We start from the raw sequence: 27,419 nt of genomic DNA, 5'->3' as shown, positions 1-27,419 counted from the left end.
CTCCACAGTATAAGTTTTAATTTGCACTAGAATAAAGTGTTTATTTCCTTAAAGATTTAACAGAGGCTTTGGATGAAGATGCAGACCCCACAAAATCTGCACTGTCTGCAGTTGCAACTTTGGCAGCTGCATGGCCCCAGTTACATCAGGGTATGTGTGGGTTTCACTTCTTGTTTTGTTACTGTTCTTATTTTGCTCTGTATTTTAAAGCACATTTTTTATATTTATATAAATTTAAATATCTATATAAAATAACTGTTCATTCTTCTCAACTGTAGGCTGCAATTTGAAAAACTTGGATCTTGATAGCTGCACTCTTTCTGAGATTCTCAGACTTCACATTCTAGCATCAGGCGCTGATGTAACATCAGCCAATGCAAAATACCGTTACCAGAAACGAGGAGGGTTTGATGCTACTGATGATGCTTGCATGGAGCTGAGATTAAGTAATCCTGGTCTCTTGAAGAAACTTTCAAGTACCTCAGTGTATGATTTGTTGCCAGGTAATAAAAGACAATAAATATTAGAGATGATTAGATGGCTCATCAAGTGATCGGTTTTGTAACTGCTTCACATCAATAAGGTCAAAATTCACTGTATCATAGAATAATTTAGGTTAGAAAGGACCTCTGGAGGTCAGCTAGACCAATGTCCACCTTCTATGCTTTGACCCCCACACGCAGGTCCCACCAGATCAGAGATTGCAGAGCTAGGCAGTCTCATTACTTCTGAGTAGGTTTTTTTAGATATCATTAAAAAAAGTTAGTTTTACTTGCAGAAGGGGATCTCTCTGCGAGAAGCATCTGAGCGTTTGATTCAGCCCCTACTTTTTATTGCTGTTCTGGTTTGGGTCTTTTGTTTGTTATTTAGAAATGGAGAAAAAAATTATTATCCACTGTTCTTTTATCTCCGTTTTGAAGATGATATTGCATTTTAGTTCTTCTTTCGGTGTTAAAAGTTGTTAATAAAGGCTCGCATCTCTGAGCAAAGCTGTTATTTCAGGAAATGCCTCTTTGCAAGTGCAGCTGGTGCACTACAAATGTTTGACCGTTCACTTTTTCTCAAGTTAGAACCAATCTTCAGTGTGGAGTGTGTAAGAGTAAGGTTTTATCTATCAGTTGTGTAATGAAATGTAAACATTGGTCTGAATTTTATTAGGAGAAAAGATGAAGATCCTTCATGCCCTCTGTGGGAAACTTCTGACTCTCGTCTCCACTCGGGATTTCATTGAGGACTCTGTTGATGTGTTACGACAGGCAAAACAGGAGTTCAGAGAATTAAAGGCAGAACAGCATCGCAAAGAACGAGAGGCAGCAGCAGCAAGGTAAAACTAGGATATGGAAAGCTAAATTTTGTTGCTACAAATCATTAATTCCTTGATTGCAAAAGGCATGTGAGAAACAATAGTAGTGTTTGTGTTTTATGCTGGTTTCTTGAGACCCTAGACAGAAGTCAAACTTAATTGTGCTAAGCATTGTGCTTTCCCATGTTACTGTTATTTTTTAGATGATGCTGTAGCATAAAAGAAAAAAGACGTGGCCAGATCAGATACTAGATTAATTGCAACTGGTTTTCTACATTCTCCTTACTATTAGGATACGTAAGAGGAAGGAAGAAAGGTTAAAAGAACAAGAGTTAAAAATGAAAGAGAAACAAGAAAAGCTGAAGGAAGAGGAACAAAGAAATCCTGCTGTAGAAGTATCTGTTGGGTATGATACATGGTATTATTGTGATAGATATGATAGAGCTCTTTTCAGTTATGTGGCCAGATCTTACAGATGTAGTTTTCATTGACTTGATCATGTACAAAGGTATATTTTAAGTATATAGCCCTTAATGTTGATTTTATTTTTCTTCCTAGTGTTCTAGAATTCCTTTATGAAAGTGATATTTTTAAAATCAACTTTTATTATACTCCTAATTCTATTGAAAGCTTGACAGTTCTACCTACTGACAAGAGAAACTTGCAAAAGCTAATTTGGTTGGGGTTTTTTTGCATTACTTTTTGTCTTGCATTGATTTCGTATCTATGAATATCTTCATCATAGACCATTCTAGTCTGTTTTCTAATTTGAGGAATTGGTCTGATCTGAGCTAGATAATACTGACCTCACATAACAGTTTATGAATCAAATTTAATAGCATTTTTTAAAAAAATGCTGTGCTATCCCAGGTGACTTCCATAAAATCAAGGTTTTTTTGTTCTATTAATAAAACTGTATGGTTTCAGGTGGTAAGATTCATGCACATGCAGCTGTATATGATTCCAGAAAAAAAGCAAAGTGTATATACAACATTATATCTTTACCTGCTTGAGGAAGGGAGTTAGTTAAATAAATCTGCTTGCAAAAGGTGAGCATGGGCCAAAGACAGATTTGTGCTACACTTTTGAAACTATAATTGAGAAAAAATAATAAAATAAATGTTATCCTGTAATGGTTGCATGTAGTTCCGTAGGTTTTTAATTATATTTGCTAGATGAGGGAAAAATGTGTAATAAGCACTTTATAAAACTGTATACATTTTGATGAGGAAACATTTTTTTAGTCATGAAAAAAATAATTCAGGTCAGTAGAACTACACTGAGATGTCTCCAAAAAGGATCTGATTTATTATAATGCTCTTCAAATGAGAGAGTGAATACCAAAGAGCAGGTTTTAGTCTTCAATATGGAATTTTCCATTTACGGTTCAGTGGGTTTCTTCTGGGTTTTAATATATTCTATGACTTAAAGTTTATTTTTAAAAAGTATTATAGGTCTCTTACTAGCTTAAGTACTTCTGAGAGGAAAATACTGTTTGTGTTGAAGAAGCTATATTCTGTTGTGTATTTTTTTCATTCCATCCAGCTTTTAATACGTGGTTGGTCAGTTAGTCACCTTTTGTTTATTTTGCTGTGTTAGGGAGGAGGAACGGGAAGACCTTGATACTAGTACAGAGAGCAAAGAAATTGAACGTAAAGAGCAAGACATGGACACAGTGACAGAGGATGAAGAAGAGCTGGGACCAAGCAAAAAACGAGGAAGAGGTAACGCTATAATGTATTTGTTCACTTGTGTGCATGTATGCACACACACACGCATGCATGCACCCGGGAAGTTCTTGGGTTCTGTAGTAAATTTTTATGAAGTATCATTCTTTCCTGTAAATTTTTAAAGGAAAAAAAAAACAAACCACCACCCAAACATTAAAATAATGGGCTATTAAGTGCATTGAGCTGGCCTGATGTAGTTCTAGTGGTCAGCTGTACGTTCTTTCACGATCCTGTTTCTTCTTGTCTTCCATACTTGCTGTCTGGATTCCTCTTTTGTCAAAAAAACCCCCAGGCTGTTATGAGTAGTGTACTCAGAGAGAGAGTTGTGGGAGTCTCATCTAATAGGGTATGATGTGGTTTTGATTCTTTTTATTAGGAAGCTGCAAAAACAACAGGTATTTTAAAAGAAAATGTTGTATTGAGTGGTTGGGTTTAGTTTGCCTTTGTTAATGAAGCAGCATGCCTTCTATACAAGAATGCAACCAGACATATCCCCAGATTTAATTTCCTCGGCAATGTGCTAGTAGGAGTAGGAGCTGTGGTGCAGTAAATGGCACAGCCTGCTATTTGTAACTAAACATAGATATCGCCACAGGAGGATGAATTGTGTTGATGGCTTTGGGCTGCTAGAGCATCTGTATCTTTCTCCCGTGAAGGCTTTGTGCTAGCATCTGTGCCAGTGCAAGTCCTGGATCATTGTGGACTTAAGGTTGCAAACTTCTATAGTTCTAACAGTACCTGGGAGAGAAATTCTGAGTCATTCAGTAATACAGGTTTGCATGTTTATTACAGCTTTATGATGGCAAAACAATGAGGTCTTAAACAGAATTTCAAGTTTGAATGCCCATGTTTGAAACTTTGTGCCCGGAGGGCAAACAAGTGTTGTTTAACTTCTACAATTGGAGAAACTGAAGGTCACACTGGAAATTGGTAGAAATTGAGTGCTGACAGCATCTTTCACCATTGCATGTGTTAATTACAAGATGTACTTTTCTAGATGACTATCAGGACCTGATTCTTTGGTAAACTAAGATGTGAACTGGAGTATTTTCAGCTGGTACAAATTGAGGGGAAAAAATAGTAGTGTATATATATTTTAAAAAATGGATAAAGTAATGTAGTGAGTTTGCAATAAAAGCTCTTATACAGGGATTCTGGTTTTGCTTGAGGTCTTTGGGGGGTTTAAGCTGATCATTTTGAGTATGATAAATTAAGCCCAAAACATAGTTTGTATTCAATAATGAAATTGCTAGAATTTTACTTTATCATTATAAGATACTTTTAAGTTCTTAAAATTAGGTTATTTTTTTATTGTGTTAAAAATGACAATGTCAGTAAATGAGACTTGGTCTGGTTTCTGCGAAGTGAAAGTACACTAAAGATGGCTTCCTCTTTATTGAGGGAAGGGGATTAATCACTTGAATTTTTCTTTAATAAAACTAGTATTGTTTCTTGGCTGAGCTGATGGTCCTTGACAGTGTAAGTTTAGGTAATCAGAAAGGGACAGAACCAAAACCCGCTCTTTACTTGAGTTTTTGGTTAAAGAAAGACTTTATAAGTGTCTTGCTATCATTCTTCTTCCTTTAACTTTTAGGAAGAAGAGGGCAAAATGGATATAAAGAATTTACAAGACAAGAAGAGACCACTTGTGAAAAGAGTGAACCTCTTACTGCTGAAGATGAGGAAGCTTTAAAACAGGAGCAACAAAAGAAAGAGAAGGAACTGTTAGAAAAGATTCAGAATGCAACAGCCTGCACAAATATCACCCCGTTAGGTCGTGACCGTCTGTACCGACGCTACTGGATTTTCCCCTCTGTTCCTGGATTGTTTATAGAAGAGGACTATTCTGGTCTCACAGAAGACATGTTGTTGCCTCGAACATCTTCCTTTCAGAATAGTGTACAGTCTTGCACAAATGAACCTCAGGTATTCAGTAAAACTGGAGAGTCTTTGAAATCCTCTGAATCTACCTCCAATATTGACCAAGATTCACACACCAGTGTTGTTGTAGAGGTGCCAAGGCCAGTATATAAACCAAACCGTTGGTGCTTTTACAATTCTCGGGAACAACTGGACCAACTCCTAGAGGCTCTCAATTCCCGAGGACATAGGGAGAGTGCCTTAAAAGAAACTCTTTTACAAGAGAAAAGTAGAATATATGAACAACTAAGCAGTTTTCCTGTGGAAAAATTCCATATTCCAGGTAAATGAAAGGTTCCTGATCTTAATTTGCTTCCACAGCTGTAATTTCTGTATAATATTCTAGAAACCTCTAATACTCATTTATTTGTAATCCCTAAGGAATAAGAATTATTCTTAAGCATTGTTTCACTCTATGGAAAACAGGTTTGGTTTTTTCCTTTCTTTTTTCTCCCCCCCCCCCCCCCCCGATGGATCTTTGTTGTGTTTTTCTGGTGTTTTATGCTAAAAAAAGAAATAAGTTTTCTGTTATTTCGCTGCTTAATAAAATGGGATCGGCTTTTAAACAAACATCTTCAGGAAGCAATTTGAGCTTTATTCCCCAGTTAATCTTTTTCCAAAGATTAATATCTGCTAAAGGTAAATCATAGTATTGATCATCTGATGTCCTCATTTCCACTATGATGAAAGGAGGCATAAGATACGACACTGGAGACAGAAACATTGCAAAGCGAGGCAATTACTATTACCTTGATTTGTTGAGTAGGACAAGTTCTTTCATAACATTATAATGCATGATATTATTCAAAAACCTTTACTGGCCTATTGTGAACAAGGCAATGACAGCGTATTGCAGGGTCATACTAAAAGCTTTGGGAGGAAAAAAACACTGTAGCTGTGTTGGTTATGTGGCTTAACATCAGTGAGTGGATTCTGTGATATTATTCTTTTCTATTTTTTTTTTTCCTTTTCCTTCTTTTGGCAGATGCTTGTTACAGGAGGAGGAGACATCTGCAGAACAGTATTGTTTTTATGGGTTTCAAAGCATAGGAGTGTACTTAAAACCGTCCTAGACCTAGGATTTAGGGTTTTTTCCCTTTTCTCCTAGCCAAGTATTTTGCCATTTATTGACAAGCCATTAGCTCCAATCACTGATAAAATTCTGCATACGCAAGCTTGCAGCTGGCTTGTTTGTGGTGGGTTGGTAGGTAGAGGATGTTACCAAAATGAAACTCTCTAGGGTAACGGTTAAGAAATTGCATTTTGTTTTGAATAATGTCAAATTACTGTGAGGATTTTGGTGTATCTGTATTGGGGCAAGGGAGAATTATTTGGAGCAGAGCAGAGTTCTGTTTTACTGGAGTGTGTATGCCAGGACATGCTGCGAACACGTCAGATACTACTAAATCCATAACTGATCTACCATTTCTTGTGGTGGGAACTAGCACAGGACAGAGTTTCTACATAGTAATTAAGCTTTATTTGGAGGCCTTATGGCTATGTTTGTGGTTTTTGGTGAGAAAAACCTCTATCATTTTCTGATGTATTTGTGTTTGTGGTTCCTTATTTTCCTAGTTGCTGCACCTTTATCTGTATTTTGTGTGTTGCTTCTGCCGTGAAGCAACTTGATTTGCCAGAGTCATAGGTCTTTCTTCTCTTTCTATGTTAGAATTGTAGAATAAGATTGATTTAAAAAAAAAAGACAGCTTTGAATGTCACTTTAATAGAGATCAAGAAGATTCAAAGGCAGTGGTTCAATACCAATGCCACCGCCTCTGTGTGATAAGCAGTGATAAGTGACCATGTAGCTCACTTTGGAGGGACCTTTACTGCAGTGGACTCCAGCTGCTGCCCTGTTGCCTTCACTCAAATGACTTGCAGGACAAGTGAGAACTACTCTGTGGTTCTCTTGTGCTGTAGACTGCCCTTCCTACCTTTTCCAATTCCCACTCAACAGAGCACGGAAATAAAATTGATGTGTGCTATTAGTTGATTTTATTCCAGTACCCGTTAAGTTTTTCTCATCAATTATTTGCAAGCCAATTGCTGCTCAAGAAAAAAGATCTCACTTCTTCTTTTTCTTTTAAACCAAAAAGGACGTTTCCCACATCCAGACATCAGAGTATGCTGGTACACGTTTTGAGAATATTTGCATAGTTACTTTCAGTTACAGGGAATTGTTTCTGCAATTGAGAGGGTCTTAGAAATTCATCCTGTACTTCCTTAACAACAGCTTTATGGTAATTTTTTATTAAATACCTGTAAGATCTTGCATATACCTCCTCACCACTGCACTCATAGGATTTAAGGTAAATCCTGTGAACAGAAACATTTGCCACCTATGCAGACTTGCAAGCACTAATTTAGGATCTGGGCATACTTTCAGCTCTTTCCTGTCGCTTTTGAGCTTTTGCATGAATTTTCAGTTCTCTTCATAAGAGGTTTTTGCTTGACAGCCTATCATCAGCTCTTCCCTTCTTTTTCACAAATTATCTTGCTGTTTTGTTCTCCCCCCCCCCCGCCTTTAATTAGAGGACACAGTCAGTCTAGTCTGTGCCTGTGTCATCTTATCTTTATCTGTTTGTTTTGTTTTAAAGTTAGGTTTTTAAAAGGGATTATATCTTGTTCTGTTAGTTTTTGCGATTGTCATTTGCATGTGCTTGTTTTAAATGTTGCCATGATAAAGATCCATGTAAGAAAGAAAACTGTGGAGTTCTCCTGTAAAGTAAGGGCCATCAAATATGAAAAATACTAGAAATGTGACTTTATTCTCTTTCTTGGTGTATTTTTTTTTCTCCTTGCACTTACAGCAGAGAGTTGTTGTTGATGATCTACTACTTTAGAAAGTATTTTAAGACAAAAGAATGACTTTTTAAATTGACAGGAATTTCTTATCCTGTGTGTTGGGATGAGCAGATGCTAATCTATAGGTCTTCCCTTAAAAGTATACTCTGCTTGGCTGGATCGGATGCCTTAGTTGGCATGGAGATGTTGGTGTTGGCAACTGTTGCTACAGGAAGGGAGTTTTGAACCTGTGTGTTTAGTTTGTTCTGCCCTGTACTGCTTTTATTCCCCCCACCAGCAGCTACTTTGCTCCTTAAAGTCCACTAACATGAAGTTACTTGGTGTTTTTGCAGACAAACCTCAAAGTGACATCAGACCTTCTTCAGGACGGGGAAGGATGCAGAATGCCCATGATGGATCTCACGTATCTGCAGAGAAGCAGCTTGAACTGAGACTTAGAGACTTTCTTTTGGACATTGAAGACAGAATCTACCAAGGAACATTGGGAGCTATTAAGGTATTTATGAATTGTAGAATACCTAGGAGCATGGTGGTGCCGTCGAGTCTGTAGCTTAAATGAGAACTCTTGCATGCTATGGGTTTTACTGAAAGCAAAATTAAGTGTAGAGGGTTATTGGCATTAAAAGTTTGTGGCCTTTGATTCTTGAGAAACTTCAAGTTTGTGTGTTTGCTTCAGGTTACAGACAGACAGTCTTGGAGAGCAGCCTTAGAACATGGGCGGTATGAGTTTCTGAATGATGAAAACAAAGAAAATGGTATAATTAAAACTGTGAATGAAGAATCTGAAGAAATGGAAACTGATGATCAAGATAAGTTTATTGCGAAAGACAGGTAAGAGCTATGGTTTAAATAATGGCTCTTCCCTGTGAGTTTCATAGCAGTGCTCTGGTTTTTTAACCTTCAAATTGTTTTTACCCTCAAATTCTTTGGAATGGTATTTTAAGATTTGAGTTGTAAAATGTGAGATTTTTGCATTGGTTTATATTTTCTAAATGGCACTGTTCTATTACTATATAAGACTAAGACATCAATTTTTACAACTTCTACTATTTGGATATTACACTGCTCAAAGTGAACATTACTTATCAAATAAGGAATACATGAATTAATTTTAAAATCATTTAAAATGCAGAGAAAAGTTCATCTGGCAATTTCTGTTTTGTTTTCCAGAGGAAAAAAATAAGGCACCCCCCCTTAAACCACAACACCAAAAAAAAAACCCCAACAAAAACAACCCAACACTTTGTGGAAAGAGTGGGAGTGTTTAAAAGGGAAAATGATAATAGTAACAAATTGCTGGTTGAACTGGCCATTGTACCTCTTCATGAGTCACAGTAAGAACCATCAGTGCAACAGGCCACGGTCTGGATTAACCTTTTAGCACTGCAGCAAAACAGAGATAAAATCTCATAACTTTATGAATGATGATCCTTCTGTAGAGCAAGCTGCAACACAGTAAAAGAGAGGAAACCTCAAATCATGTCGTGTTTCAACTGTACAAGTGTTTTGTTGTTTTTTGTTTGGTTTTTAAACAAATCTTTGAGACAGATGTGGGACTCTATATCAGTGTTTGTTGTAAATCAAACGAGAGGCTATAGAAACTGTGAAGATTTCTAAATATTTAATTCTCAGAAGTTACATACTTTTCAGAAATAAATATTTACCTTAATTTACTTAATACATATAAATTTGTATGTCTTGGTAGGATATGAATGTTGAAATATTTCAGGAAAAAAAGATTCATTGAAGGCGATCATTGTACTAACATACCATTTGCTTATGTATTCTGTGAGGTTTTCTTCAGTTAGACTTTTGTGAAAGCTTTATTTCTGGGTGGACTTTTTAATGCTGTGTTGGATGTAGGAATTTAAAGTTCTTTAAGGTTTCTCCCTTTTTATTTCAGTGTCCTGAATTAGTATTTTCTTATAAGACTGCCCTTTGGATCAGAGTTCTCTAGTTGCATGAATGACACCATTTACAGACACTTGCTTCCTGAAAACCACAACATAGAAATATTCCACTGTTTTAATTAAGAAGCTAAAATTTATCTGTCTCCAGTTACCTTGGCCACTTGCTCCATTGGCAACTCTCAGATCAGCTGCAGAAGCTTGTTGCTTCGTTTTTTTTTTTCCATTTGAATACTGACTCAGTCAAACTTTCTGAATAAAGTCTACTCTGATAAAGTCTTGCATATTAAAACAGAGACTATGGGATTCTGAAATCATGTGACAGATTGCTTTTGATGCTGGGCTTTTTATCCACCTCAGAGCGAGTGACATCTCATTAAGACCTTGGAGTTTGACTAATGAAATGTAAATAACTATGCAGCTTTTTTCTGTTTGCTTTCAGGCTCTCAAAATGTGTGTGACTGCAAAATATAATGAATAGCTTTTAAGAGTGAAAAAAGAACAGGGACAACCAAAGGCATTGCTTATTCACCAGAATAAAGCAGAATCCAGACAGTCTTAATTAGTTATTTTTATTTTTTTTAATAAACCCAAGTAGAAATTGAATTTTATTTTCATTAGTGTGAGTTGTTCTCCTACACTGTACTTAATATTTGTGGTTCAGGAAGATTAACTACACTTTGAAATGATTACTTAGTCTTCGGTCAAAGAAGGCTGTTTTATTGGAAAGCTCCCCCCCCCCCCTTTTTTTTCCTCTCCTTACATGCAGAGTTAGTATTTTAGAAGAATCCTCCAAGGATGAGAACATACAAGTTAACAATTCTTGATTTAACATTCTAAAATTACTTTCTGGTTTTATTTCATTTATCTTATTTTCAAAAATATTATTAATTTTGGGGATATATGTAGTTGAACTTCTGCAGATGGAAGTATTCTAAAAGGCCTCACCACTGGAAGGGTTTTCACTGAAGGATTATTGGGACTATACTCTTCACAGAAATACCTCATAAACAAGCTGATGGATGTTGCATCAAATCTTCTGGAAATCTCAATAATTGTATTTAAATTTGTCATCCACATTTCTTGAAATTTAGATGACACTGTTATCTAAAGATTATTTATCTAGATTAACTAGACGAACTGAGCAAACTTGAGAACTGAGATAATTAATCACACCTGTGCAATATCTGTCCATGTCCATAGTCCATGCATGTAAAGGAAGTTAAAATGAAAATCTACTGTGGATACAGACCTCTACAATTATCTATGGTGTTAAATTCAAAGTATGTTTAAAAGAATATAATACATTTCTATCCTAGACTTGTTGGGTTAAAAACTGAAGCTCCAAGTGCTGCATCAACAAGTACAAGTACTCCTCAGCCAGTTAATAACGTGGTCCACTACTTGGCATCTGCACTGCTTCAGATAGAACAAGGAATTGAGCGCAGGTTTCTCAAAGCACCTCTTGGTAAGCTTTCAGAATTGAAACTGTATGTCTCTAATTTTTTTTAAGATTTTGTAACAAACAACCCCAAAACCGCAAAAAAAACCCCACCCCAAACCTACCTGCTTCTTTTGTAAGACTGGATGCTTGAGAGGGACATGTTGGGGAAAAGAACAAATAACTAACCTATTGCTATGTACCATTGTAAAATTAAAAGATGTTAGATTGTCAGTTTACAAGGCCATAGATCATGAGGAAATATTAATATTTTTCTCATTATTCTGCATGTCCTGAATTACATGCATTAATTAACAGCATATTTTACTCTTAAATACATGCCTATTTAACCTGGATCATTTCAGTGATTTTGTTTATGTGGCCCTACAATTACACTGATGCATTGGGAGACAAATTGTACCCTTAGGCAGAAATGAGTGAGCTTTCTGGGGGAATACTGTGTAATTCAGCATTACTGTTGAGGCCAATGAATCATGCAACTATACCATGAGTTTCTTCTGTGTGGTGTTTAGGTTATAAAAAGGAGCATACATTTTTACACTGTTTCTGTGAAAGCAATAGAGGCCTGGTTTATCTGGATCACCTTGTTCAGCAATAACAGAATATTTACAGTGAAACATAGTGAAGATTACATTGCAAACTTTCAGATCCTCAGGTTTTGCATTTATGCTGTAAAACTTGGAAATAAAAGGTTGCAAGAAAAATTTGAACCAAAGCACTATTATAGCTTGACTTTAACATGTATTCCTTCCTTGAATTCCTCTGATGTGCTCTAGGGGTGAGAGAGGGGATCCAAAGTGCATAAAGTTACTTTGTTTTCCAGTCATCCCTTAGTTCTGGATTCCTTAGGATCCTTTTGCAATTCAGTACTGGGGTTTTGTCTTGGAGAAGTGTGTAAAGGTGGTTCATCCTTCCCGAGGCAGCTGTCTCAGCCAGGCTTGCCTTCTGGATGCCACACTGAGGACGAGCTGTGCTCAGCTGGACTGCTTTACTTCTCGCCCACGAGAGTGCAGCGTGGTTTACCAGCACGATGCATACCAGGGGTCCTCCAGAACACAAACTGCTTTACATCCGATTGAATGGATACTCTCCTCTGATAACGACTGCATACAAAATTCTTAGGCTCTGGTAGATTTTTGCTGCAGTAGTTTTAAGGTGAAAACGCAGGTTTTGGTGTTTTAACACTAGACATTAGTGCCCCATGGCACAGTTGACCTAAAACTGTTTCTGCATCTCAGCTGCTGCTGTGTGGAGTCTGGTGTCTGGGTATCAGTTGCCACTGAAGATGAGTTTGAGCTAGATTTGTGCCAGAGGCTCCAACACACAGGCATGGGTTCCCTCCCACAAGCTTTCATTATCAGTGTGATGACCTCTAGAAGATGGAAACGCACCAAATGACTGAGGTGAAAGGGGAGCGCATAGGAGTAGTTTAAACCGCAGCTGTTTAAAAGCTTTACGTGGCTAAGTGTTTGGTCAACTCAAGTATGTCTGCCCTTTCCAAGCCAGGCATGATACGGCTTATTTCCTGCTATGTGACTAGATTTACAACATGTGCATGGGACAGTTAATTGACAGTACATCTAGCATTTGTCATATTTACTTTGCATGTGCAGGTTGTAAATACATTGGTCAGTATATGCCTCCATTTCCAAACTCCCTCTGGGAGTATTTTGGCGCAGCATCTTGCTGGCAGCTGTAAGTTTACCGCAGTGTGCCCTTAAGGGAAGACTATGGCTATTAGTAAGTTACAATCATAGATTGGGCATCCTGAGTTAGAAGAAAAGGACTAAAAGAAGAAAAGTGTCCCTGAAGTATTGGAGAGAAAGTTTTTTAGCAATCCTCCTGTGTCTTTTTTTAAGTGGTCCCAACTCTGCCATAATCTAATGATGGTTCATGTTTTTGCCTGACCTTTTGATGATGGGGGGGGTTCCTGTTTGTTTTTAACTTGGGAATCCTGTTTTCCTTTAGATGTTTTGTACTGTGTGACAAAAAGTGTATAGGGAAAGCTATCTTATGTGATTTGCATGTCTTAAATCTCATATGTTCATTTACCATACTGTGCCTGTGCATCTCTTCTGCTCTGAAAAATGGTACCGCTGTAAGATTACTGTAATGTATAGAATAACCTACATAGCTGAGGGAGCAGGAAAGATTCCAGGACTACTCTGCTCTGGCTTACTGCCCTAACCATTAAGGGACAGTGTCAGGTTCCCTCTTCCTTGCTTTACCTTTGGTGCCAAGCATCTCATGTTTTCGATTGCGTAATGGGCCTCTTTTAGCAGGAGACGAGTCTGAATGAAGGCAAGATTTTAGTTTTGTCGCTAGTGAGCTCTTGGAGGAGCTGCAGCTTTGAGTGGCTCTGTAGTAAAGAAAGCTTAAAACACACACCTATTTGCCGATGACTTTCTGACCGCTAGGCCGTTAGTTATATGAAAGGTGCTCTGACTGGGGAACCTGGACGTGACGAAAAGGTGCAACTGCAAAGTGTCAAGGAAGCCTGTGTGTTTGAGAGGCATCTGGCAAACTTGGGCACTTTAGAGGTCAAGCAGCAGTTGTGGATGCAGCTTTTTCTGGATATAACTCTTCAATGTTTCAGACATGCTTAAAAAACCAAAAGTGTAAAGTTTGCATAATCTTATATTCAGTTTATGCTCCCCAGTTGGAAACAATGTCTTTGCATGCTACCACAGCAAGTTCTGTTTCTTAGTTTGCAACTTGCATATGTAACAGGCAAAGAAAAGTTTTCTACTTAGCTTGACAAGGAGGTGTTACTAAACCTTTTTATTAAAAGTGGACACTGCTTCTTGCTTGGGGACTGCCTTGCGCTGAGAGCTGTGATGCTCTTGTTCATTGACCCCTCTAGGAAGTGGCCAGCAGCACTCTGATGATAGAAATTATTTTTTAGTTTGTAACCACTGGGTTTTGGTTTGTGGGTATTTTGGTTTTGTTTGCCTGTTCTTAAATCACTGTGTCCATACACTCATTTTTTTTCTAATGGGGTATTTAAATAGTTGTTCCAACTATTTAATGGAACCATCCCCTAGACAAAATGCCTGCATATCTGTTTCTAATGTTAAACCTGACAAACCCAACTTTTTAGGCCGATTTAATTACCACTGCAGTAAAAACATTGGAAGTCAAGCAAGTGCTAGGCGTTCTGTTTTGGTAGCAGTACAGGGGAACGCTTTTGGTAAAAAAAGTACCCCTGCATTTCTGCTTAAAACCAAACTGAACGTGCTTTGTTTTTGCCATTATTTCGGTTGTGTTCACTGCGGAATTTCTTTCCCTCTCCCCCCGCCCTTCACTGTGCTCTGGCCCTATTAGGGAATGAAGGCATACTTAACAATTTTTAGTTTTCACTCTATTTACAGCTTCTAGTACTAAAGACAGCGCAGTGAAATTCACTGCAGTCACTGGCAAGTTTATCCCGGTGGCCTCCAGGGTGCAGAGCAGACAAAGGGACCCAGCACAGCAATAAAAGGACCAGCTGCTCCTCTCTGCTCCCTTTTTGTTCTCAGGCTCTATCAGGCTGCCAAGAGCCTCGCTGGTGATTCTGATAAGTTTAGAGTTGAGGTGCATACCAAATATTCGAGTGGAAGAGCAAGAAAAGACTGACACAGGAGATAGCAATGCAAAAAGAGATGCAGAAACCCCAGAAACAGCACCCTCTGCCTTGCAGAGCTGCTAGATGGCTGCTAATCTTCTGTTGTCTGGTGATTAAATGTAACATGACTTGAATTGTATGCCTTTCTTAATTATGAATTGTGGTTTAGAAATCCGTTCATTACACATTAGCTATGAAAATGTGGTTTTCTTCCTTCAGTCCAGCCCAAGGTAATGTTTGGGGAGAATCACAAAAAGGGGGGTGCAGCTTGCAGTACATGTTTTTCCTGCAAAAATTCTGAGTTAAGATGTAAAAAACGCTTATTTTTCTTTCTTCCTTTTTTTTTTTAAATAGCTGCTTGGAAACTCTGAATTGCTACTTCTCAGACAAAAAAATATGTTTGAGGGGGAAGAAATACAAGCAATTTTTATTGCAGATTTTGCTTCTTTGTTATTATAAATTACTTTTCCTTACATTTCAAAATACTTTGCAGTGGAGAAGTAGGTCTCATCATTCCTGTTACATAGATGTGAAAATTGAGGTATAAAATTATGAAGTGCTTTGGTTGCCCTGGAGTTCAGTGAGGCAGCCACAAAAAAACCCTGCCTTCTGCACTAGTGCAGGACTTCAGTCATTAAGCATCCTTCAGATTTCCATACGAAAGGTTGGATTCTAATTCATGGGAGCACCTTTGTGACTGATACTGGGAACCATTTACTTCCTTTTTAACTTGTGCCATGTACTTCTTGCGGGACAAAAAAAAAAAATACAGCTTTTTCGCTCCTTTTTGCTTGTCTTTGTTCCATTCCTTTCTTTCTAGATTTTGATTATTTTTGTTTCCTCTTCTCCCAAAGTTGTTTCCTTTTCTATTTATAATTGTCCTCCTCATAATAGCATCAGACATCTTCCAGCAGTGAACTGGGATAGGATTAGTATATATGCATGCTTTGTTCTCGTGCTTTCATTACTTCCCTGCGGAGTTTCATGAGCAGAGGCAGCGAAGGTGGAAGTGGGCTTTTTTTCTGATGAAGAATTTTTGTTTTCAAAGAAGGTACCTTGCATTTGCAGCAGATGAGGTTTACTATGGCTCTTACTTTCTGGGAGAGTAATTTCATCATTTTAATACTCAAGAACACTCCTGCACAAAAATATCTGAAGTACGTCGTTTCACATGGACAGACGAGCTAGTTCTCTTGGTCCTTGAGGGCTGTGCCCATAAACTGGCTATATTTTTGAGATGTTAGGAGGCTTGTGGTAGCATAGGCCAGGCAAGTTGCTTGCTGAGAGAGAAACCTGTGGTCAGTAAGCTGCTCCTATAGCCATTTGTACTGGAGATGGACAGAAAGGTGAGGGAGGGTAGGTTTAAGAGCTTTCAGTTTAAGCCTTCTGTTTGTAGTGGGAGTCAAAGTAAATGCTGGGATGTGCAATTCCTCCATGCACATTATTCTCTTACCCTTCCCTGCCTACCTTTTTCCACATGCACATGTTGGGAAACACTGTTCTAGTTACATTTTTAGACTACACAAGTAGGGATTATAAAAATTAATTAAAAAATAATCCGCTATGCTTCAAAAAGGTATTTGAAATAACTTTGTGAATTTAATGTTAGGTAATGCAGAAGATGATAAAAGGAACCACTGGGGGGATAAAAAGAGGAAGAGAGTGGAAGACAAGACTAGTCAGAGAGATGGTAAATTTTAAATGTTACTTGTATTGCTTACAATTAGAAAGTATTGAATATTTTCTCAGGTTTTCTTTTTTTTTTTTTAACTTTAATAATTTTGTAGTCAGTTCCTTACATTGAAGGAATTGTGATTATTGAAGCCAAAGCTTTAAACATGGGTAGTTAAACAAATGCAGCTCAAAGATTAAAATAAAATAAAATTTAAAAAAATTCCGTTTTCTGCAACCAGAGATAAAGAACTGTATTTTCTTTTTATCACTTCGGGACAGAAATCTGCATGTTCACATAATCTCCCCCCCCTGCTTTCTTTTAATGCCCCCATTTGTAGTTCAGTTTTGTGGGTGGGTTTTTTTTTGGGGGGGGGCGGGGGGGGAATGTGGTGTTGAAACTTCGCAGCATTGTACAACTGCATATCCTTTCTAGAAATACTAAAATGGAAAACCCTTCCCTGAACTCAATTAGCTATTGAAAGATGAGTGCATAGATCTGTCAAACAACTTCATTTGCATTGTAGCAAGGCTTGGAGGGCTTAGCTGACAGAGGGGTATCCCACTGCGCAATGTAGAGCTGCTCAGACACAAAGGAAGAGGCTGTTTCTCCCTCCAAGTTAACAATATAAATGAGAAAGATGATGGATGGAAGAAAAAATTGTTATTCTTATTTTACAAATTGAGATCTGAAACAGCGGGTGTCGTTTGGAGTGTTTCAGCAGCAGGACGTGCTGAAGCAGGTCGTGGTCAGTAATTTCTATCTCTATATTGCAACTGCCATTTTGCAGTGCAAGTATTTGTTGTGTGTGATGAACTATATTGGTGAACCAATCCAGGCTAGAAATAACTACCAAAAGAAGTAATGATGCTCGAGCTGCCATTGTCAGCAAAAGAAATGCTTGCCAAACTATATATACACTTAAGATAAGTGTCTTTGCCAGAGTTATAGTAGAAATCTGCAGCAGAACTGAGAACTGAAGTGGGTCTCATGTTAGATTCTAGTGTCCTGACAAGCAGTTATAATATTCTTCTTACTGAATTTTAAAAAATGCATTGAGAGATATACTGCAGTGCTGTGAAAAGGACCTTGTCCACTATCCTTAGTAAGACTGAACTTGAGACGGGAAACCTAAGGACCAAGTAATAGGAAATTTTAGGAAATCCAGATTTGTATTTCCAGTTCAGGAGTGGCTATATTTTATTTATGAAGCTGCATTGCCTGTTTATCCTCTGCCTTCTCCCATTGCTTCTCTTGTGCTGCTTGCTGCCAATGCAAATGTATGCAAGATTAGGCAAATCCTGGCAGCCAGCTGATGAGAAGGCAGAAGTGCCTTGCCAGGAGAGAAATTAGTCTCATTTTTGTTCTTTCATTGTATTTGTTATTAGATATTTTCTCTTCCTATTCCTGAGGAGAAAACATTTGGCAGACAGGTGGATCGTAGGCCATTCCTGTGCCCACTGTGACTAGTGCAGCAGGCAAGGTGGCATTTTATACTGGAGTGCATCATTAATCAGCTAGAGATCACACAGTAATAACTGGACTATCACTTTTAGAAGGGAAATCTGTGGACATTTCTATAATCAAAAGTACTGATGTATTGTCTCTTCCTCTCCTTAAACCTTTTTGCTTTAAAATGCAAGAAATAGCTTTCAACATTCATAAAGAAATTCCCTTCCTGCTCAGCAGCAGCAGTGCCGGGTGTAATTTATACCTTCTCATTCTCTAGCTCCTCAAACAGCTCACTTGCTTCTGTAATTCCCAGCTGCTCATTCCCATTTGGTACTGGCCCCCTCGCTATTCTGCGTGTGTATTTGCCTGGCCGCTTCAGTGGCCTGGGTTGCAAACCAAACCTGTTTGAAAATACAATATAACTTTCCACCCCTGCCCCCCCACTCCCCATTTATTTCTAACTTAATTAGGATCCCGGGTCTCACTTGGTTTGCCACTAGGTGTGTACCACAGATTCATGTGTGCTACATTGCTTATAAGTTATCAATAAACCAGTTATATTTCAGTTGGACCAGTCACCCAATCTGGTTAACCACACAGGTGTGCAGGTTCCTGTGAAGGTGGGGTGCAGGCAGGAATAAAGGCATTGATGCATGGGGAGAGGGCTGAAGAATGTCTGCTAGACTATACCGGGGCAGGGGCAAGTGCGGGTGAGAAGAGCCCTTTAAGCTGTTTTTTGACAGTGAAGTCTCTGTTTAATGCCAGGTACTTTCTTTAAATGTAAATATTTTGGGATTTCAAAATGTACATACAAGGGAAAGTAAATTGCGAGTGTGATTTTTTTTTTTTTTTTTTAATCTTAAGTAATCTTCATTTATAGTTTATAAATTGAATCATCAAATTGTTAGGTTTCCAGGTTGGCATCTGAGTAAGACTTTTATGTCTTAGTCATGTCGTGTGTATGTCAAGTTCTAAGTTGAATTGGTATTTAAGACTAAAATCTTACGGCTTCAGCAGCTTGGAAACTAAGGAAGAAATATTCAAGTATTGAAGAGATAAAACAAAGGTTATAATATTATCCCAGTTTATTACTGCTATCTGTTTGGAAGTCAGAGCCTTACCTCATAGTCTAGAATAACCTGGATGTTTGAAAAATAAGCTTGATCATCCTGCTTTTTCTTTTTTTTCTTTTTTTAATCCCCTTCTTTAATGGAAGATGCCAGTGATGGTGGACGATCCTATAAAACAGTTTTGGATCGCTGGAGAGAGTCGCTTCTTTCTTCTACCAGCTTGTCTCAAGTCTTCCTTCATTTGTCTACATTGGATCGAAGTGTCATCTGGTCAAAGTCCATCCTCAATGCTCGCTGTAAAGTGTGTCGAAAGAAAGGCGATGCAGAAAGCATGGTGCTGTGTGATGGCTGCGATCGAGGCTATCATACTTACTGTATCAGGCCCAAGCTCAAGGTACCTGAGGAAAAAGAATTGCTTCATATTCACACAAAACTTGAGTAGTTCTTATGACTTAATTGCATATTACTAATGCTTTTTTTTTTTTTCTTTGTTTCTAGGTCATTCCTGAAGGAGACTGGTTTTGTCCAGAGTGCCGACCAAAACAGCGCTCTAGACGCCTCTCCTCCAGACAGAGACCTTCTGTGGAAAGTGATGAAGAGACTGCTGAACGACTAGGAGGAGGGGAAGAAGAGGCAAACTATTATGAAATGGGACAAAGTGAGGAAGAGCATTATGAAGAAGAGCAAGATGAGGAGGATGAATCTCAAGAGGAAGAAGAGATAAGGTAAACAGAATCTGTTAAAGTGGTTTCCTACTGAAATATCATCTTGTTTACTAGATGGAGTAATTGTTCACATAAGGACATATCTTGAAAATCCAGTCTGAAAAAGATGTTTATTAAAAAAATTGCAGCTTGTTATGAATTTGTCTCTTACTGATGAGTTTAATGTTAACAAAAGTTAGGTCCATGGGACTTAGACTCACTTTTCAGGATGAAAATTCCAGCCTTGGATGTGTGGATGAGAGATGGCCATCAGAGTAGCAGTTCTGTACAGCTACGGTTTGAATATAAAGTGGTGAGAGTTTCGAACAGTAAAGATTTTCTGGAGAAAGCCTGGAGTTGTCTGTGTCCAGTTTTGAATTTTGGGGGACTAGATGCATACAGTAGGTATTGGAACGTTAGGGAAGACAAGGTCACTTGTCAGAGGCTATGTGACATTGGGAGGACTTGAGGACTTTTGCAGTAGCTGTTTTAAGAAAAACAAAACAAAACAAACCCCCAACACACTACCACCACCCTCAAGCCAACCAAACGCCCCCCCCTCCCCCCCCCAACAACTGAATAATCCAATGTGATAATTTTCAGTAAAGTGGTGGATTTGATACACATGCCAGGAGTGTAAAAGTTGAAGGAAACTTTCCTGATCTTGGAATATTTTTCTTCTTTTTGGTACAGTCTTTTGAACTGACTGAAGCAAGATTATTTGCAGCTCTGACAGTTGCGATTCAGTACTTGGAGAGAACTTGGATCTCCTTAAGAAGTGAATTTATCTCTGGGATCTCCTCTCCTGTAACGGAAGGAGAGTCTTGAGTATTAGTTATAAACCCTGACTAGAGCATAACTTTTATACTTAGTGGTTTAGCACTGTAGTTTATTTATGTAGCTGATAATATTGTTTAAAAATCCTAGTAGTTACAGTTGCTGTGAGAAATAAGTGATTTAAAGAATTTGATAGCTGGTGCTCCAATTAATGCATTTGTATTGCACAAGCTGCAAGGGTGATCAGAATTCTGAGCATTTCTTTAAAGTACTTGCTCCACATAATATTTCATTAAGAGACTTCAGAGCAGTATTTAAGATAATGGTAATTGGATGAGTGCATCAGCTTGAAAGCCAGCTGCTTACCAGTCCAACCTTAAATGGTTGGGTTTTTTACATACTGAATTAGAAAACTGAGGGAAAAGAGAGGAATGGAATTTTGGGATAAATAAACATAATTGTTCACTTTTTGTAGCCCATCAAAACAAGGAAGACCGCAGGTCAAATTTCCATTAAAAATGAGAGCAGCCAAACTCAACAATCCGTTCTCAAGTCGGAACAGCCAGCGTCAGGCAAGATATGCTTCTCGGAGTCAGCAAAACACACCTAAGCAAACTGAATCTCCATCTAAAGTTACCCGAAGGGGTTTAAGAAAGGTAAAATCAGCCCCTCCATCAGTGACAAAGCCTTCTTTAAGACTTAATAGCCGGACCACTCGTCAGAGCCAAAGTTCATTACAAGCAGATGTATTCGTGGAATTACTTGGTCCTCGAAGAAGACGAAGAGGAAGAAAGAATGCTGATAACACACTGGAAAACAGCCCTTCCAATTCTCTTGGCTTTAGAATCGTTGATACCGCAGACTCAAACGAACGGCTTAGGAAGTATCCAGTTTCTGCTTCAAAGCTTTCTCTTCCTGTTACTGAACCCAAGAGAAGAGGCAGGAAACGACAATCTACAGGTTAGAGAAATGCTTTTTGTCCAGAATGAAAACCATGTTCTATTCCTTGCTAAAATATTTGTGTGGTAGAGCAAGGAGACTAGAAGTGGTGGTTGAAGGCATTTTTACCACTTCCAACAAGACAGTTCCCTTCTTTTGCAGTGACAGAAGTGAGCCTTAACAAAAATTTCAGTCATTTAAAGAACAAATACTTAATTTGCCAAGGAGATTTATCATATCCATATTTGAAATTTCATATTTGCGCACACTATGGAGCAATTGCTAATAAGTGGTTAGAAAATGTGAAAGTGATATTTATGCCTTAACCCATGCAAATGTTTACTTATAGCTTTTATGGTTTTGTTTTATTAAAGAGTTAAACAGTGAAGAACACAGATGTAGGCAAGGTAGTGAAATTGGCAATACACATGTACAACAAGAAACTGCTACCAGAAGAAAAATGTCATCTATCTGGTATAGGGCTAGTAGTGTCCTTGCTTGTTAAGCTAATACCAAGTATTTGATGGTAGGGAAATACTTGGAAAGCTACAATAACCTTTCAAAAACAAAAAGGACCCAGTGTGAGACTGTCAAAGAGCTTGCACTCCAGTGTGGCAGCCTTGTATTCCGCACCATTTCTGTCCTTCACCATTGGGAGTTTCTGGGCTTATCCTCTAACTACCCTGCTGACTACTCTTGAAAGCAGATAAAACCACTCTCAATAGAGGTTTTGTGGAAGTAAAAGTTATGAGCAGGCAGCTTATTCTTGTTTTCTCTAATAAGGCTTTTCTTTAAGTGTTTAACAAAATGTTTTAAAATTGAAATCAGTGAAAAAATCCTTTCCAAAATTAATGCGATGAAGGAGAATGGAGGAGGAACCCAGCAAAGTCCTGGTGCTTAGTATCTTGTACGGCAAGAGAGATGTTTAGTGGTTAGTAACAAGGCTGTAGTATAGTTAATACCTGCAGCCAAACTACATGAGTCGTGCCCTCAAGCTACAGTTTTAGTACCCAAGAGTAATGGTGGTTTGCCTTTTTTAATTATTTTTTAAAATTTTATTTTACTTGTCAGGTTTTTATTTTATCTGGTGGGGTTGGGTTTGTTTTTTTTTTTTTTTCCCCAGAATCATCTCCTCAAACCTCATTGAACAGGAGAAGTTCAGGACGTCAAGGGGGAGTCCATGAACTCTCAGCTTTTGAACAACTCGTAGTGGAACTGGTACGACATGATGACAGCTGGCCTTTCATGAAACTGGTTTCCAAAATCCAGGTAACTGATAGAACTGTAGAGGGAATGATAATGGTTGAGAATACTGTTTGCTGCCAGTGAAACTTGGGATTTTATAGCATTGCCCAAACAGGGGGATACAGCTAAGCAATGGGATTCAGGAGAACTCTTGCATTTCAGCTCAGATATTTGGTGCCAGAAATAACTTTTCCAATTGACATGTTATTGGGAAGATTGTAAATATGCTTGCCATCAAGCATTTAAAAATGTGAAATGCTGTGATTTGGGGGGAAAAAAACCCAACACAAACACCCCCCCAAAAAAAAAGAAACCCTACAAAAAAACCAAAAAAAAACCCCAACCAGAGCACAGGACTGCTAAAGGTAAGCTTATGGTTATTAATTAATTAGTTTAATTCATCTTCAGTTTATGCAAAGGTATTTTGAGAACAGACCTGCAATAAAATAACAAGGTAGGAACAACTTCATGCTGATGTTAACTATAATGCAGTAAAAAGATGATTTCGTAGCTTAGTTCTTAATTTAATTTCCCTCTTGTTTAGATTTTAAAATACTTGATGGTAAAGTAGGTACCCAAAGTAAGCACTGCTTTAGAGGCTTGTATTACAATAAAAGTTCCCAAAGCACGTCTGCTCTTCTGCAGGCTGCACTGGCTTGTCAGTTGTAAGGCACTGCTGGAACTATCCTAGCCTAACAAAGTGCCTGTCCTCTCCAAGCCCTCTGGAGCAACTCTGCACAGACGTTCCTGCAGGATCTAGAGCTCGGTGTTTAAGTGCTCTATTAAAATTGACAGTGATAGCTGTTAAATGAAGACTTGAAACTCTGAATTCAGAGTCACAGATAGCTGGAAGGATTAATGTATCTGGACAAAAAGAGTGATGTACAAATATGAATGAAAGATGTATGTGCGGAGGAGGAGGAGAGGAATTTTGAATGAAACGGAGGCTAGAATCTGCCCACTAGAGTACAGGAGTTACACTGGAAAGTGCAAGAATCTGGTGAATGCAAGGAAGCTTCTTAAGGAGGGATGGAGAATTCAACTTAATTTTGATCCTGAAAAGAAACTGCTAGAATTCAGTGCATTCGGGTTTGCCTGAATCAGTCACTAAGGGATGGTCTCTGTATAGTTTGGAAAGAAAAATCCATACCTGAGTGACTGAAATTTTCTTCATCATGGTAGAAATTTTGGTTTAAACTTTGCTGCCTTTAAGACAATGTAAAGAATACATTGAATGATCAGTGCACATAAGCTAGAAAGAAGATCACCTTTCTTTTTAGTACTTATGTAAACAGCACTCCTAAATGGACAGGAATGAAAAATGTGTCACTCTAATTCTGTTTCTCTACTAATGCTTTCTCTAGGTTCATTTGCAGGTTGCACTTGATATAGTAAAGTTACAGGCCATAACCAAGAACTTGGTTTTAAAACATACATGATGGTGCATGTGGGTATCTTTTCTTGTAAAAAAAAAAAAAAAAAAAAAAAAAAAGTCAAATTTGGATCCGATATCTTTTTATTTCGCCCCCCTGCCCTACTTTGTGAGTGAGACAGAGTCACCCTAAGCTTGGTGCTTACCTGGAATTCAAAATCTGTGATCAAAATGATCAGTGCCCTTAAGGGTTAAGCAGTCCTTTTCCTCCCCTCACTTTTATCACATGAACACTGTTCTGAGTGGCTGTTTATCTCTGGTACTTGTGTGCTGCGTCCTACTTGCTACAGAAAGGTTCACTACCTTCTCTTCAACACAACTAAATGGAATCTCAGGATTTCATTTCTCTTGCAGGACTGCAAGATGGTGAATGGTAGTGGAGTAAAAATGGCCATTCCTCATTATTAAGGAGCTTTTAATATTGTAATATGTTACAGGAAAATGAAAAGTTTTAAATTCTTGGACATAATGTTTGCGCTTGACAGATGGGAATAGCTGGAACGCCATAATGCTTATCTGCTCATGCAATTTTCTTACAGTTGTTCACATGGTATTTAGGATTAGATTTATTCATTGAATTGCTAGCTAATGTTTGTTGTGGTCTGCTACTTTAATGATACAAACCATGGAAAAGCAATACCTGAAAACTAATATTCAGTTCAGGAAATGGAGGTGGTTGCTTGAGACTCCTCTGTTTATTTAAAAACAAAACCAAAATGCTTTCTGCTAATGCATGATTTGCTTAATTTTTTTACATAGGTAGAACTTTAAGCTTCCACTTATTTATCTATGAAACCTTTTTTTTTTTAAAGGTACCAGACTACTATGATATCATCAAAAAACCTATTGCCTTAAATATTATCCGTGAAAAAGTGAATAAATGTGAATATAAGTTAGCATGTAAGTATTATTTATTGAAAGAGGTAATGGACCCTGTTCTGTCTCTTTAAAATAAATTCTTGTCCTAAAATAGAGCTGTGTCAGAGGATTAGAAAGCTGCAATTGTGCTTGGTTTGGGATTTTGTGGTGTTTCTTGTTTTGTTTTTTTTTTGTTTGTTTGTTTTTGTTTTGTTTTTTAAAAGAGCATTTACTAATATTTTTTAAATAAGATTTGTTGAACATAGTTCTTTTACTACCAAAATACACGATGTACAGATAGATAAGAAATGAGCAGCTGAGAAACTGCTGGTAACTTCTCAAGCCTTTGTCAGTGAGTGACACTGAAATATTTAGAAAAGGTACTGTTGTTACTGCTTGAGACTTATTTCCTTTATTGATAATCAGAGCAATTTAAGAATGTTTACATGGTACTCCCCTAATATAATGATAGAAACTTGACACATGTAAAGACAATTTTGTGTTGCAACTCACTGTAGGATCACTGTACTAATTCAGTGGTCATACTGCTTTATCATACTGCTCTCTGATGACTTGAGACATGTTAAATTAATTTATTTACTTTTTATTTACTAGCGGAATTCATTGAAGACATTGAGCTGATGTTTTCAAACTGCTTTGAATACAACCCTCGTAACACAAGTGAAGCAAAAGCTGGAACTAGACTTCAAGCTTTCTTCCACATTCAGGCTCAAAAGCTTGGACTTCCAATTACATCTGGTAATGTGGACCACACCGCTCCCGCGGCAAAGAAGTCACGAATCTAACCTCTGCCTTCCAAAGGATTTTTGAGGGAATCTGTTATGTTCATTAAAATGAAATGTTAAATCACGCAGTCGTCATACCTGTATAAAGCAATAACAACTGTTTAACCACCTTGAAGTGTGGCCTGCACTATATTCTCAATGTAATATTAAGCACTCAGGAGAACGTAGGAAAGATTACCTTTGCTACAGTTTTATTCAGTGTCTAATAATTTTGATAGATGTACTGGATACAGTACTGGTTTACAGAGGTTTTGTACATTTTTAATACATTCATGTGTCCAAATATCTTCCAGAAGTACATTGTTTTTTCCTGCACCAAATGACCTTGTTTCATCCTCTAGATTTTGTAGGAGCTGTGGTATTGAGGGCTTTATCAACTCAGATAAAATCTTCTGCTGTAGCACAGTTGAAGAAACTGTGTGTATGTTTAAAACTTGTTTGAGCATATCTTCTCAACACTACACATGAATGAGTACAATTGCATATCTTTTAAGTACTGTACCAGTGCTGGCTGGAGGTATTCAGTCTGAGTTTATTAAGTAGATATTTATTTAGCATTCAAAGTAATTTGTGAATTTGTTTTGTATTTATAAAATTTGTACTTGGGGATTAAAAACAACAAAAAAGAGTTCCATAACTTTTTAAATTTTTTTCCAGTCTGGTGGGGTTTTTTTTTGTTTGTTTATTCCCCTCTAACTTGATGATCAATCAATAAATACCTTCCCCTGTCCCTGGCAGTTCTTCTAGCAATGAGTAAATTTACAGGACTGTACTATAAGTTTCTACGTACAACTTTGGAAGTGTACAAATAAAATGACACATTTTTCGAAGTATTTTGAGCTTCTGGCATTTCCTTTTGAGTTATACTGCTACACCATCTTCCCCACTAATTTACTGGGACAAGTTGCTGGAGAGAACACAGCAGAACTTGGTTTCAATGTGAGTACCTCAACCAGCATTTTTGGCAGCTGCAGCCAGTGTGATACCTGTTCTCTGAGTGATGCAAATGTTCATCAGTATGTAAGGAGTAATGTAAGAAGCATGTGTGTAACTCGTGCGATTCTTTAACTAGGATCTTTATTCTAACAGCGTAAAACCTCATAGCTTTGTTTAGCTGACCAGCAGCTTCTTTAAACTATCCTTCTATCCTTGATAGTTTTACTTTCAGTATTTATTACTTTAAATTTATTAAAATCAGTTTGAGTCAATAGCTTTAAACCCCTTTTAAAACCAGTTTTGCCCACCTGGAGGTATGCTGTACTCTGAGAAAACAGCGTGGAGCAGAAGTTTGGGGGTAGGAGTGAAGAGGGTAGGAAAAACTGAAACATGAGTTTTGCTGCTGCAGCAACTTTTCTCTGTGTTTGTGCTAGCTTATATTGTAGCATTAAGACCTGAATATGCTACAGGCCTCAACAATTACTTGCTCTCTAGTTGTGGGTTTTCTTTGCTGCTGTAGTGCTTACCTTGCCCTAGAGGTGGCAAGAGTGGGCATTCCCTTGAGCCTAGGGAATGGATGGCAATGGACAGTAGACAGATAAGTTTGAAGTTAGGGGTTTTTGGGGTTTGTTTTTTTTTTTTTTTTAAAAAAAAGTCTAAGAATGAGAACAGTGGGGGATATTGTTTAGCTATGTCTGTTAATACTTCAGTGCTTCTATGCAAGCTTTTCCTTGTTCAGAGCTGACATCTCTCTCCTGTCAAGATCAAAGATGCATTTCTTGTTCCCACCACAAAGA

The 27,419-nt window shown here is 37.8% G+C and overlaps 1 protein-coding gene across 2 annotated transcripts in view; it reads left to right on the top strand.

Annotated features, from left to right (window-relative positions):
* The window catches only part of BAZ1A (bromodomain adjacent to zinc finger domain 1A), a 66,859-nt gene extending 40,340 nt beyond the window's left edge, over positions 1 to 26,519 (top strand). Inside the window, exons 13-28 of one of the 2 annotated variants that reach the window (XM_072865321.1) lie at positions 55 to 150; positions 279 to 503; positions 1,159 to 1,324; positions 1,596 to 1,709; positions 2,903 to 3,027; positions 4,628 to 5,236; positions 8,091 to 8,254; positions 8,435 to 8,589; positions 10,985 to 11,133; positions 16,341 to 16,421; positions 19,072 to 19,319; positions 19,424 to 19,650; positions 20,882 to 21,366; positions 22,469 to 22,614; positions 24,835 to 24,922; positions 25,496 to 26,519. In XM_072865321.1, the coding sequence (XP_072721422.1) occupies positions 55 to 150; positions 279 to 503; positions 1,159 to 1,324; positions 1,596 to 1,709; positions 2,903 to 3,027; positions 4,628 to 5,236; positions 8,091 to 8,254; positions 8,435 to 8,589; positions 10,985 to 11,133; positions 16,341 to 16,421; positions 19,072 to 19,319; positions 19,424 to 19,650; positions 20,882 to 21,366; positions 22,469 to 22,614; positions 24,835 to 24,922; positions 25,496 to 25,686 (3,269 nt within the window). In that variant the 3' untranslated portion in view covers positions 25,687 to 26,519. The remainder of the gene's footprint in view (positions 1 to 54; positions 151 to 278; positions 504 to 1,158; positions 1,325 to 1,595; positions 1,710 to 2,902; positions 3,028 to 4,627; positions 5,237 to 8,090; positions 8,255 to 8,434; positions 8,590 to 10,984; positions 11,134 to 16,340; positions 16,422 to 19,071; positions 19,320 to 19,423; positions 19,651 to 20,881; positions 21,367 to 22,468; positions 22,615 to 24,834; positions 24,923 to 25,495) is intronic. The other variant, XM_072865322.1, reaches the window with a different exon arrangement.
* Positions 26,520 to 27,419: the final 900 nt, after the last annotated feature.

The sequence above is a fragment of the Ciconia boyciana genome, chromosome 6, assembly GCF_034638445.1.
Source record: "Ciconia boyciana chromosome 6, ASM3463844v1, whole genome shotgun sequence".
In the NCBI taxonomy this organism is placed as follows: domain Eukaryota; kingdom Metazoa; phylum Chordata; class Aves; order Ciconiiformes; family Ciconiidae; genus Ciconia; species Ciconia boyciana.
This window is presented reverse-complemented; position numbering and strand designations above follow the sequence as displayed.